General features: G+C 47.7%; 1 protein-coding gene across 5 annotated transcripts in view; it reads right to left on the bottom strand.

The window, feature by feature from the left end:
• LPIN1 (lipin 1) overlaps window positions 1-14130 on the bottom strand; it is a gene marked incomplete at both ends in the record, with an annotated part of 116223 nt that overhangs the window by 42469 nt on the left and 59624 nt on the right. For 4 of the 5 annotated variants that reach the window (XM_082851265.1, XM_082851266.1, XM_082851268.1 and 1 more), the window contains 4 exons: window positions 466-591; window positions 3218-3516; window positions 6840-6935; window positions 7672-7872. In XM_082851265.1, the coding sequence (XP_082707391.1) occupies window positions 466-591; window positions 3218-3516; window positions 6840-6935; window positions 7672-7872 (722 nt within the window). Of the gene's footprint in view, window positions 1-465; window positions 592-3217; window positions 3517-6839; window positions 6936-7671; window positions 7873-14130 lie in introns of those variants that run through there. The other variant, XM_082851269.1, reaches the window with a different exon arrangement.

The raw sequence follows: 14130 nt of genomic DNA, 5'->3' as shown, positions 1-14130 counted from the left end.
CCCCTTGAGAGCTCATTTCAGGGAAATCAATATTCGTAAACGCAGCAAGGGAAGAAGGCCTCATTCTCACAGCCCCGAAGGACCGCAGGGGCCCCCGAAGCAATCTCTTTGCTCTTGAATCCCGCTTCAGGGCTCAGTATCCAGAAGGGCTCTGTCACCTGTCTGCTGCTGTTGACAATTAGCTTTATGTAACTTAACAAGTGGTTGGCCTTTCAGTGTCTCCTGGGGAAGCTAAGAGCCGTATCTGTAGTTCCATTTTGCTTTAGATAGAAGTTTATGATCTGCACGTTCTCTGGTTTTAATCCTGATCTGTACCTCTTACTCTAAACTGTGTTTTTTCCAGTCCTACTTTGTTTCATTTTTTACTTAGATTTCACCATTTTATTAAACATGTTTCCTGTAACTGACTTGGAATCCTCTGGACCAGGACAGGTGAACACACACGTACACACACCAGCCACTCACCTGGCACTAGGTGACCACTCTCTGTCGGAATTCGGGTAAGATGCTGACTGAAGGTAAGTCATGACTGGGGAAAGGTTTTCCTTAGGGATATCTCCTTGGAATGGAGGTATATCATTAGAAAGAGTTCTGGAGACCAAAAAAAAAAAAAAAAAAAAAATCAAAGTCAAAGAATTATTAGTGATAGATTCATAATAAAGGCAAGTTTCCATTTTTTCCTTGATTTTCGCTAATACTTCATAGATTAACATGATCTCCTTTTAAACTACCCCGGCGGGACATCCCTGGTGGCGCAGTGGTTAAGAATCCGCCTGCCAATGCAGGGGACATGGGTTCGAGCCCTGGTCCGGGAAGATCCCACATGTCGCGGAGCAACTAAGCCCACGCGCCACAACTACTGAGCCTGTGCTCTACAGCCCGCGAGCCATAACTGCTGAGCCCATGTGCCACAACTACTGAAGCCCATGCGCCTAGAGCCTGTGCTCTGCAATAAGAAAAGCCACCTCCATGAAAAGCCCATGCACCGCAATGAAGAGTAGCCCCTGCTTGCCGCAACTAGAGAAAGCCCTCATGTAGCAACAAAGACCCAATACAGCCAAAAATAAATAAATAAATAAATAAATAAGATTTTAAAAAATAAAATAAATAAACTACCCAGGCATATTCCAGGCACATTCCAGGACAGGAATGGACAGAAAAAAAGTGACTCAGAGAAATGTTTTGTGTGCTCATGCTTTGGCTGAATTATAAATGCAAAGTGATTTTGTTCAAGAATTGGGATTTAGACATGGGCTTGATGACCACACTGCTTCTTACTTACACGGTAGGGCCTACGGAGTTGTCTTTCACATCTCATGTCTCAAAAGCCTGAGAGGTAGATTGGGCCCAAAACTGTACCCAGAGGGTTAATAAAACTCTTGCCATGTACGAGTGAGCTACCCAATCCCTGTATGGCCGTACACAGATAATGTTTCGTCCAGCAGAATTAAATAAATGTCACAACCAATCGTAGTCTTATCATTATGAAATGGTTGCAAATCTACCTCGTTTCAGGTATAGCATGCTCAACGAAATAGGATTCACTATTTCACTCACGCAGAGGCCACTGGTCTCTATTTTTGGATGTTATCTGGAATACCTAACACTAATTTCTGGAACTAAAAGCCACGCAGGGAAGGCGACTGTAAGGAACCCAACCACCCAGCTTCTGAGCCCACAGCGGATCAGAGGCCACAGTTAGGAAAATCGACGTTGCCAATGTGCTTTTATTTTCAGCCAGGAAAAAAAATTTTATTCTAAATAACAAAGCAGAGGCTAATCCTGATGTTCCTTCTCCCTTTTTTTTTTTAATCGAAGTATAGTTAATTTACAAGGTTATGTTAGCTTCAAGCATACAGCAAAGCGATTCAGTTACCCATCCTTCTCCCTTTTGTGTTAACAAGACACAAAAACAATGAGCAAAAATTACACTGAATTACATAAAAATATGAAACATCAAATATTCTTTACAAATGTTTTGGCTTTTAAAAATGGCATTTTTCACCAAAATAGTAATACCGAGAAACAGCATTCCGCCACACTATTAAAAGCAAAGAAAAAAAAACAACAGGTGTCCATTCAACTTTGGGCCTCATCAAAATTGAAAAGTCTGCTTGTGGAGAAACCGGTCATGTTCTACATTCACCTGTGGCCCTAAGTCTATAACAGACTGGCCTCCAGCTACCCATCAGCCCAACTACCGGGCTCACAGGTGGTGCTCAAATAGGAATAAGCGGGTTCTGAAACAACGGTTTCATGCATGAAGTATTCATTTGCTGAGCTCCTGTTTCTTGGTTCTGATCTGGAAAGCTGGAGTTATCACCAAGGATGTTACCAATCGTCTCTCTGTCACAAGCTACATCCCATCTTTATGCTACTTTAGAATCGGGCCTGCAGGATTCCAAAATTCAGTCTCAAATGCATTAACAGAAGAGTAAGAAATTCTGGGGGAAAAAAAGTTTATAAGAATAATCCTACTGCAATCCCACTGCTGGGCCAATATATGGAGAAAACCACAATTCGAAAAGATACCTGCACCCCAATGTTCATAGCAGCACTATTCACAACAGCCAAGACATGGAAGCCACCTAAATGTCCATCAGCAGATGAATGGATAAAGAAGATGTGGTGTATATACATACATAGTGGAATATTACTCAGCCATCAAAAAGAATGAAACAATGCCATTTGCAGCAACATGAATGGACCTAGAGATCATCACACTAAGTGAAGTAAGCTAGACAGAGAAAGACAAATATCGTACCATATCACTTATATATGCAATCGAAAAAAAAAAGATACAAATGAAATAGACCCACAGACACAGAAAACAGAAACAGACCCACAGACATAGAAAACAAACTACGGTGACCAAAGGGAAAAGGGGGGAGGGATAAATTAGCAGTTTGGGATTAACAGATACACACTAGTGTATACAAAATAGATAAACCACAAGGACCTACTGTAGAGCACAGGGAACTCTAGTCAATATTCTGTAATAACTTATAAGGGAAAAGAATCTGAAAAAGAACAGATATATACATATATATACATGTATATATTAAAAAAACCGATTCACTCCTGTACACCTGAAACTAACGCAACATTATAAATCAACTATACATCAATTTAAAAATAAATAAATAAATAAAAGGATCATCCTAAACAATGAATTCACCCAGTTCTAGCTGAGGCCCTGCCTTTCACCCACACTTACCTACTGCTGTCCTGCAGCTCGTCCGAGCTCATCTCTATGGGGAACATGTCTTCATCCTCGGACGTGTTCATGTTGTCGTCCCGCTTCAGGCTGTCCAGCTGCAACTTCCTCCTCCTCTTCCTTCGCTTCTTCACTAACGAGCCACTTGAAGGGGTCTCGCTGGGAGATAAGACCTGGGCTGACGTGTTGGGGTCCAGGCTTCTCATCCAATCTACGGAGCTCCTCCTCAGCTGGGACTCCATCCTCGAGGCTCCTTCCGACAGGATCGGGGAGGTGGCCAGGTGCACGGGGATCACCTCCTGAAAGACAGAACACATTTCCGAGAAGGAGTGTCGTTAGTTGGGGTTTAAGGAGCCGGTGGTGCCGACGACCCACCAGTGCTCATTCCGGAGCCCAGGCGCGGGGGGCAGTGGGGAGCACAGGGCGTCACGGCGATCTGCAGACGCGGCTGCCGAATTTGACAGCTGGTCGTAAAGTCGACAAGTCGCTAACTGCCATTTTGTACTGAATCCTGCGTTTTCGTAATTATAACAAAGCGAGGGAATTATCAGTTATTTCAGGCTACCAAAATTCCACTTGGTCTGAAATTTCCAGGGTAAAGAGGAAAAATGGGCTTGGAGTCATTACATTACCCTGGGAACTGGACTCTGTTTTGCACTCGTGTGTGTGTGTGTGTGTGTGTAAGAGAGAATGTGTGTGTGTGTTTTTAACACGCACTGAATTAGGATAATAATAATTTTTAAAGAAAACATCTGACAGTGTCCCCACACCGTGCCCCAAGTGCCCACCTGCACCAGAGCACACCTAGGTATGTGGCTGTCAAGCGATTAGGTACTGACCCTCTTCTCTACAAGAAAACAAAAATAACAACAAGCAAAAAAAAAACCTCCACCGCCTGTCAATTTAATAGTTGTTTTATAATGATTCACCAGTTTTTTTAAAAACTATAGCCATCATTTTATTATCAAATGACTCATTTCTTATCAGAAACCTGGTAACAGGTAGTAAAAAATAGGGTTCCACCTCTGATGAGCTATGTGATCTTGGGCAGCCACTGAGTCTGTTTCCCTCATCAGAAAAATGGAAGTGATAATCCCAACCTTACGGCGTTGTCAGATAAAAGGGAACAACGTAACTATTGTACATACAGCCTGACACATATGCAAAAATTCACAGACAAACATGAATGGATAACAACAGAAAACGGTATTGGAACAGTGGACAAACATGAATGGATAACAACAGAAAATGGTATTGGAACAGTGGGAATCAGCAGTTTTACACAGGAAGCTTTGGGAGACATTGTGTACTGTCGTCTGCCTGAAGTTGCAACAGAACTGAACAAACAAGAGGAGTTTGGTGCTTTGGAAAGCGTGAAAGCTGCTCGTGAACTCTATTCTCCTCTATCAGGAGAAGTAAATGAAATTAATGAAGCTCTATCAGAAAATCCAGGACTTGTCAATAAATCTTGTTACGAAGATGGTTGGCTAATCAAGATGACACCCGGAACTAGGTGAACTAGTGAGTGAAGAAGCATATGAGAAATACATAAAATGTATTGAGGAGAGCCAATGGAAGCCCTAAATAAACTAGTTTGAAAGAAAATCTAGGGAAAAAAAGAAGTAAAGAATATATACAAAAGAGAGGGGGGATTAACAAGCATGCTGCTGATAGTTTAAAGTAGCTTAGAGAGGGACTTCCCTGGCGGTCCAGTGGTTAAGACTCCGCACTTCCAGTGCAGGGGGCTCAGGTTCGATCCCTGGTCAGGGAACTAAATCCCGCAGGCCGCGGCATGGCCAAAAAGTAAATAATTAAATAAATAAAGTGGGTTACAGAGCATCAGACAATGTGCTACACATATAAAATCCACATCTGAGCGGGAAGGCTGAGGCTGGGAGAGACCGTGGCACCTCTGGGAAGACCAGAAGGAAGCAGAGCCTGGGATGTTTTTGTCCTGAAATTGAAACTATGGGCATTCATTTTAGAGCCTGGAGCTATTTAGAGCCGTTCCTCTATAAAGCCTATCTTCTCATAAAGGAACTAGTTCAAGTGGTTTTTATTGAGGAATCTCTACATCAGATCCCTTCAAAGTGGCTTTCCCAGTGAATGAAAGAGTAAAAACAAACGGTTTGTCTTAGAAGAAAACATGGGGGTAAACCTTCATGACTTGGAACTCGGCCAAGGACTCTTACATGTGACAACAAAAGCACGAGCCACAAAGAGAAAACAGATAAACTGGACTTCATCAAAATTTAAAACTTGTGCTTCAAAGGACAACATCAAGAAAGTGAGAAGACAACTCACACAATGGAAGAAAATATTTACAGATCATCTACCTGATGTATCTAGAATATATAATGAACTCGTATAACTCAAGGATAAAAAGACAAATAACCCAATAAAAAAACGATCCAAGGATCTGAATAGACACTTCTCCAAAGAATACACACAAATGGCCAATAAGCACATGAGAAGATGCTCAACATCATGAGTCATTAGGGAAACACAAATCAATACCATGATGGGACACCACCTCACACCCACCAGGATGGCTAGAATCACCAAGTCAAAGGGCAAGTACTGATGAGGGTATAGACAAATCGGAACCCTCGTGCACTGCTGGTGGGAATGTAAAATGGGGCAGCAGCTTTGGACAACAGCCTGGCAGCTCCTCAGTGGTAAATTCAGTGTTACATATGACCCGGCAATTCCACTCCCAGGTATATACCCCTCAACATGAAAGCATGTGTCTATACGGAAACTTGTACACAGCATTATTCACAACAGCCAAAAGGTGGAAAACAAACCCAAGGGTCCACCAACACGTGAAAAGATAAACGAAATGTGGTAAACAGATACAGTGGACTATCATTCGGCCATACAACGGAATGAAGTACTGACACAGCCAGAACACGGATGAATCTTGAAAACATTATGCTACACGAAAGTCAGGCACAAAAGACCACAAACAATGTGATTCTATTCAGATTAGGGAAATCTGTAGAGACAGAAAGTTTGCTTAGTGGTTGCTCAGGGCTCAGGGTGGTGGGGAGTTAGGGCTTTAGGGATAGGGGAGGGGTAGCTAAAGGGTACAGAGTCTATTTCTGAGGCGACGAAGATGTTCTAAAACTGACTGCGGGGATGACTTGCATGCATCCGTGAAAACACTAAAAACCACAGAACTGTACACGTGAGACGGCTGAAGCGCATGGTGTGAGAATGGTGTCTCCACAGAGCTGTTAGCCATCTCTTCATAGTCAAAAAGTAATGTGAGTTAGTCACTCACTGAACAAAAACTAGAACGTTTCAGCCGTCTGAGATTTGACACTCGAGTATAACTTGCATTGCTTTTGGATGATGGTTTCGGGCCAGTGTCATTCAACTCCTCTGTCTCCGTGGAACCAGGGAGCGAACGCATCAGGCTGGGACTGCTGAGTCTTGGGTAGACATAGCACACACTCACCCTGTGGCTCAAATCCCCAGGACAGGTAAACAGCCACTTTTCTCCTCTTCCGTCACCCACACAGCCGGCCCCAGTATCACCTCTCCACACACGCTCCCAGGTGAGCCCTGCTCAAAGCTCAAAATGCGGGAGAAAGCTTCACCACCCAGCCTTCCTTACCTGATCGTTATCAGTCTCTTGAACAAAAAACGCTTCTCCATTATCTCCCAATTTCATGTGCAAATCCACTGCTTCCCCATTGATTTCTATGTCAACCTGAAAGAAAAACATATGTTCTTCATCACAACAGGAAACCTCACGGGCAATGACCAGGTCTCTACGTACACTTCAGTCACACACGTCCCCAAGATATCCCACCATTCCAAACCTCCGCTGGTCACTCCGGTCAAGAAACGGAGTCTACTCCCCCCCCACCACCACCATCCTGGGTCCATGCAAGCTTGTGATTGCCCCAGGGAGTAGAGCACAACACAGGTAAGGCCACGTGGCTTCCGAGGCTAGACCAGAAAAAGGAGGCAGAGTCCGCCCGGCTCCCTCCCTTGCAGCCAGCCGCCATGGTGTGAGGAAGCCCAGGCCACATGGGGAGCCCACGCGGAGGCGTCTGGGTGACAGCCTCGGCTAAGAGTCCAGCCAAGGGCCACCAGCCGAGTGAGAAAGTGCATCTACCCAGGGTCCCAGCCCCCAGCCCTGAGTCTTCAGCTGAGGCCCCAGGCGGCAAAGAGCAGAGACGGGCCAGCCTGAGGCACTTGCTGTGAATTCCTGACCCACAGAACCCCCGGAGCTTAATAAACAGTTGGCTTAGGCCACTAAATCTTGGAGAAATTTACACAAGCATAGAGATCAGAACAATCTGAGTAACTGTCAACTCAGGGACCGGCCCTTTCCAACGGAAAGCTAAAACTCGGGGTCCGCGAGGAGCTCCGGATACGTAAGGCCGCAGAAGTGCGAGGATTTTTCTCTAAGGAGAGAACCCGTCCCCCAGGCCACGTACCACCTTCTCTCGGGAACGCAGGACCCCCATCTTCCCAAAGCGGACGTGGAAGGGGGAGCACTGCAAGTTCCCGTTGGGCTGGCGGACCACGATGATGTCAATGCATCCGGACAGGGTGGCAGGGTTCAGCCCCTTGTAGAGCTCCTTCACGGTGACAAACACCTGGCCTGCCAGCTGCCCGACGTAATTCATGGTTTGAGCCTAGGAGACAGAGACACAAGCAGGGTGCACAAACGATTAACTCGGGGCAGGCTCCAGAGCCAGTCAAGGCGAACGTGCCCGCGCCGCACGCCCGACTTCAAAGACACCCAGCTCAGGGCATCTGGCTGCCCTGGAATGGGCCCCACCCAGCGCTCCCCTCCCCAAGCCCTGGCCACCCCAGGAGGCCTGATCTCGGTCGTCACCGGGCTCTTCCTCTCTGAGTCCACAGTACGTGTGGCGCTCGCTCTTGCATCACGTGCAGGTTTTACAGACCAAATCTTCAGACTCTTGGGAAGAGAGACTGTACTTGAGACCTCTTCATACTCCCCACCACACCAAAAAGAGTAGGCGCTTAATAACGCTGGTAGAAAAAAATGACTATTTTTACTTGAGAAGGAAAAAATAAGTGACTTTTGTTTTGAACAGTTTCCACCCTGGTCCTTCTCTGCCCGCCTGATGCTCTCACATCTCGAGGGACACTTGCGCTCGGCTTCGGTCTGTCTGCCCAGCCGATCAACCGAAGTCCACTCAGCAAACATCCAGGGCCTCCACTCCACCAGGGGCCTGGCGCCGGGAACACGGATTAAAAAGATGCAGACCCCGTCCGCCGGAGGGACTCGGGCTCGTGAAGGAGAGAGAAGGAGAACACACGTCCGCGTGGTCGTGTCTGCTTGGACTTAAGGAGACGCTGAGGGACTTACGTCCAGGGAAAGAGGAGAGCCATCCCAGAGGAGCCGACAGTCAACGGGTGGGGAGCAGGGCTGGGATGCTCCCCGGGACAGGAAGGTGGACAGGCCGCCGCAGACAGGTGTGCACACAGGCACAGAGGGGGTGGCGCCTGCGGCAGAGAACACGCAGGGGGAGGACGAGAGCCGACACCTGCCAGGAGACTCGGAAGGTGCTTTGTAGCAACTGAAGCCGTCGGGGACTCGGGAACCACAAGATTGGGATGCGATCCGTGATTTAGATAGAGCGCTGCGGTAAAAATGTAGAGAAGGCGGCCAAGAAAAGACACTGAAGGCAGGAAGACCAACCTGTGGCTTCTGGTGATGGTGCCGACAAGACAGGATGCCAGCCTGAAAGGCGGCAGTGACGGAAGAAACGAGGCAGAGCGCCAATCCGGGAGACGCTGGGGCACAGGGCAACGGGAGCCCCGCCGGCGCCGAGCCCTGGCCCTCCTCACAGCTGGGGCTCTGACGGCCACCCCGGCGTGAGCCACACCCGCCTGGCTGCCCAGCCAGGTGCAGCGACGGCGTGGTGACCCCTCAACAGACTTAAGACAGGGCTGCCACATGACCTAGCAATGCCACCTCTGGGTATACAGTCGAGAGAACTGAAAGCTAGGTCTCAAAGAGAAAACCTGCACACCTGTGTTCACAGCAGCATTACTCCCAACAGCCAAAAGGTGGGAACAACCCAAGAGGCCACAGAAGGATAAATGGATAAGCAGAATGCAGTATTACAGACACAATGGAATACTACTCAGCCTTCAAAAGGAAGGAAACTCTGGCACGTTACAACACGCATGAGCCTTGAGGGCATGACGCTAAGTGACACAAGCCGGTTACAAAAGGACAAATACTGTATGCTCCTACTTATCTGAGGTACCTAGAGCAGATAAACCCAGAGAAACAGAAGGCAGAACGGTGATTACCGGGGGTAGGGATAGGGCAGGGGAAGCTCATGTCTAACGGGGACAGAGCTTCAGTTGTGCAAGATGAGAAAGTTCTGGAGCTGGATGGTGACCGTCCACCGTGTGAACGCACAACCACGTGCGTGTATTGCATTAAGTCTACTGAACTGTTCACTCAAAAGTGGTTCAAAGAATAAATTCTATGTCACGTGCATTTTACCACCATTTTTAAATTTTTTTACAAGGAGGGTAAAGGAGAATACTGCATTAACCAAAACTCATTTCAGGAAGAGGAACCATTATTTGGTTAAAAAGTTTCTTTGAGTGACAGCTTGGGCCCATGTCACCTCCAGTGCCTGCCTGACCGAGGGGCGTGAAGGCAACCACACTCTCCTTGACCTTCCCTTCGTCCAGGGTCTCTTGTAAATACGGGCTGGCGAATAGGTACCGAATACAAGAATAAACCGGCTGGGCGCCGGTTCCCAAGTTTCACTTCCATCAGTTCTGTTTGAAGTAAAAGGCTCAAGGAAGAAGCTAAGTTGATGTCAGTGAAGAAGCCAGGCCAGCCCGAGTCCCCCTCCCTGCCGCCCTTCACCTCCCTCCCGCCACGATGCGCACCACAACGAAGAGCAGCCTCCGCTGGCCGTAACTAGAGAAAGCCCGTGCACAGCAACAAAGACCCAACGCAGCCAAAAATAAATTAATCAATTTTTAAAAAAAAAAAACCTAAATACGGGGCTTTGAATTATTTTAGGCCAGTCCCTTTAATCGTCAATTCAGGAATCATCCCCACTCATTTATTATGCAAGTGGATAAAAGTGATTTTAATTCCCTTCCCGGGTCTGTCAAGGAGACTATTATCGAAGGCATGTTATCTAGGAAATAACAGTGTCTCCATTTTCATACTGTGGCTGTGCTTCCCGGCCGTGACACAGTGATGCTACGACAGGCGACACCCAAGTCGGAGCTACTTCTCTCCAGGAAGGCTGGTGGATCAGGACGCGGGGCTGAGAAACCTCACCTTAGCAAAGGTCAAAAAGAGTGCAAAACTGTCTCAATAAACACAATTCTCAGAATCCCCATGTTTGTTAAACCTTCCTCACCTTCATCATTTCCTTCTACCTTCATCTCTTTAAGTCCCGCAAGAGTTCTACAATCACCCCTTAACCTGTATTTCCCATCGCGTCTCCAACGTCCTCATCTGCATATCAGGATACCTTGTTCATCTATGTGCCCAAAATCACTCATCGTTTTGCAAACTGAACCTTCCACTGGCCCTCCTGTTCAGTTAACACCAACCCCTCCCATCCTGGAAAGTTGCTTGATAAACGCAGGCTGTCATTTGTCAAGCGGCTGGAGAGACCCCATCCAGCAAGCTGTCTGCCCCCCTTGAGGACGGGGAGGGGGCCTGCTCATCTCTGGGCACCCAGGAAATGTTGCGGCCGCACACGACCACGTTTCCTTTAACTTCCCAGGCTACCTTTGACTACATTCTTCAGCATTTGCCAGGAGCCTAATCTCTTGTATTTGTCTATTAAGATAGGTACGTGTGGAATGACGTGATTGAATTAAATCTATATGGTGACTGTCTTTCAAAAAGTGAAAATGCTTCATTGGTTGGGAACGCTTTTGCAATGGTTCGATGGAAACAGAGGATGCACAATCAAAGCTGCCCCGGTCCTACTCTTATCACTTTGAAACAAACGCACGTCCCAGAGTGACGGACCAGAGTGCAGGAGAAGCCTATTTCTCCCCGGTGACCATCGCGGCACAACAGGACTGGGGCGGTGGCAGGCAGGGGGATGCGAAGCTATGTCACAGAGGGGGCCCCCAGGGCAGACATGGCCACACGGGTGGGCACAATATTCTAGTGCTTTAAGGAAGAACGAGGAGACAGGATATCACATAAAGAGAAATGAGGAAACGTACCAGAAGCTAATGAAAGAGAACTACTGAAAACAGATTCCCTAACTCTACTAGAATTTCAGCAAAGGCTAACCTGTGGATCATCTCTGAAAGGACATACAGAATGAAACAGAATTTCAGGCTCTCTGAGAAAAATTCTACTGCCGTATGATGTTAACTTTTTGTCGGTCAACCCAGCCCCCCCGCCCCCAGACCGATCCTTGTTTCCGTGAGGCTCTCCGGGGAGCTGCAGATGCAGTCTGAACACACGTGCTTCTTACCTGACGCAACAACCAGGAGCTCCAGGGAGAATAGTGGAGGCAAGAAGATAAAATGATGGTTTGGAGAAAGATTTAAATGGGCTTGGAAAACCACGACGGGTGCCTACTGACTCTGGAGAACAAGGAATACTCCAAAGCCATCAGACCTAACGCCCACCCCGTGGGTGCCGCAAATCCTCAGCAGGCCACTAATCACTAATAATCACCTTTTCCTGAATCCCAGGTGAAAGGCCACGCAAGCCTCCACACGACATTTGCTCAGCACTTCACGACACACAAAACTCCTTTGCCCAGGGCAGCTCATCTGATGCAAATCTATGAAACTCCTTTGCCTAGGTGGAGTACTCAGGACCGACATCATTACCCCATTTCCGACAAGGAACTGGGGCACCGGGCTTGCGTGGTGTTCAGGGCAGCACAGCCAGTAAGCGGCAGTGAGGACAGGAGCCCAGGTTGAACCCCTGGCCCTCCCTGTCCTGCTGTGCGTAGCGTTGCCTCCCGTTCTTGCTGGACAGAACTGGCATCAATGGGTGAGGCCCAGTTAAAGAAAGACCAGTCATGTGGCTTTAGCGGAAAAGGTGGCAGTCATCTAGTTCTAAAGGTCAGTAACGTTCGGCACACGTTTACAGGGTATCCAGTGCTACCCCAGTGATCAGAGATTGTAATTAAAGTTGGAATCCGAGAGAGGCCATCCCAGAGCCAGGGTGGAAAGCACAGTCTATGAGACCAAGCTTCTACGAGAACTGACTCGTTAGAGGGAGTGAGCTCAGCATCAATGGGAGTATTCAAAGAATCTCAGGCACGATCCAACAAAGAGGTTGTAAAGGAAATTCAAAAATGGGGCTCTAAGCTGACGATTCTGTGACCTGGTCATAACAACATCATAAAAGCAAGTTTTCATCCCAAGCAAGAAACCAGGGGTTTGGAGTTGTTTTTTTGTTTTAGGGTTATTGGGGTTTTTTTGGTTGTTGTTTTTTGGCGGGGGGAGGGGGAGAGCGGGGATGTAGGGGAGAGGGATTTGTTTGGGAATTTTTTTTTGTCCCATCATAAAAAATTCCAGATGTGCACACAACGCCTCAAAGTAGCTTAGCAAGTCTGGGTATGAGGGGAACAGTGCTAAAATTCAAAAATTAGAAGAAATTAAGAAAACGGGAATTGTTCTCTCCCAGGAACATAAAACTCACGAAGACAATGCCCCCAACTAAATTCACTACAAACGCAGTTTAGGCAACAAGCTCATAACACGTTTCTTGACAACAAACAGGCCATGAAAGATAAAGGATAAGTAGGAAAAACAGAAACTGCATAAAATTGGGGGTGAGGACAAAAAAAAAAATGCTGCCTGCCATTTCAGTAAACAAATAACGTTGCCTGCCATTCTGGTAAACAATGAATGTCGCTGCACCATCAAGCCACCCGCCACTGCAGCCACCCCAACGGTGCACCCTGAAGGAACTCAGGATGGAGAAAAACAGGATACCGGCCCTGGACAATTAAAATCTATTTCAAAGAATTCGTTTCAATGAGCCCAGATTCTTGCATCTTCCCAAATCTTTAACTTGAGATGTCTGGGGTTTTGTCATTAGCAGTAATTTTTTTTTCTTTTTTTTTTTTTTTTTTTTGCGGTACGCGGGCCTCTCAATGCTGTGGCCTCTCCCGTTGCGGAGCACAGGCTCCGGACGCGCAGGCTCAGCGGCCATGGCTCACGGGCCCAGCCGCTCCGCGGCATGTGGGATCCTCCCGGACCGGGGCACAAACCTGTGTCCCCTACATCGGCAGGCGGACTCTCAACCACTGCGCCACCAGGGAAGCCCAGCAGTAATCTTTTGATGTTCAACTAAATTTTTTGTTTTCGGCAAAAAAATTCCTCTATCCGCTGGCTCCCCCCTTACCTCTCTGGAGCACCCAGGCTGCTAGTCCTCAACAAGGTCACAGATAAACATAGCTCTCCGCTTTCAGGTGCGCATGTGTGTTTAGTCAATGGGGCTCCGAAGGCCTGGATGTGCTCGCCTTCCTCCGGCACTTGTGAGCTGTGTGCACGGCAGCCGGGTCTTCACACGGCCTCTCTGATGAGGCCTCGCCGCTGTCACCAAGGGCGAGGTACAAGACGGTGACTTTGAAAAGGTCTTTGCCCTTGGAAAGCACAGGCCAAATGTCTGCCATTTCTTCCTTGAGCAAATGACTCGATAAGTCGGACTCAGTCGTGGGCTCTGGGTGCGACATTCTCACAGGCGTTCACACCTTCCTCAGCTACCCCTCCTCGGGGCTGCAGAAGGTCAATCCAAAACCTTCCCCCACAGTCCTCAGGGTCTAAAAGGTCAGACACCCTCCTTCATGCAGTCTGGGATCTGAAGACATCTTCGGCACTCTGTCCTCGGGATGACTCATGGCTTCCTGGAGCGAGCCTGCCGGGAATCCCCCACCTGTGCACACAGCCGT

Source organism: Leucopleurus acutus, assembly GCF_964270905.1.
Source record: "Leucopleurus acutus genome assembly, chromosome: 12".
In the NCBI taxonomy this organism is placed as follows: domain Eukaryota; kingdom Metazoa; phylum Chordata; class Mammalia; order Artiodactyla; family Delphinidae; genus Leucopleurus; species Leucopleurus acutus.
Note: the sequence above shows the minus strand (reverse complement) of the source record. Positions and strands in the feature narration are given on the sequence as shown.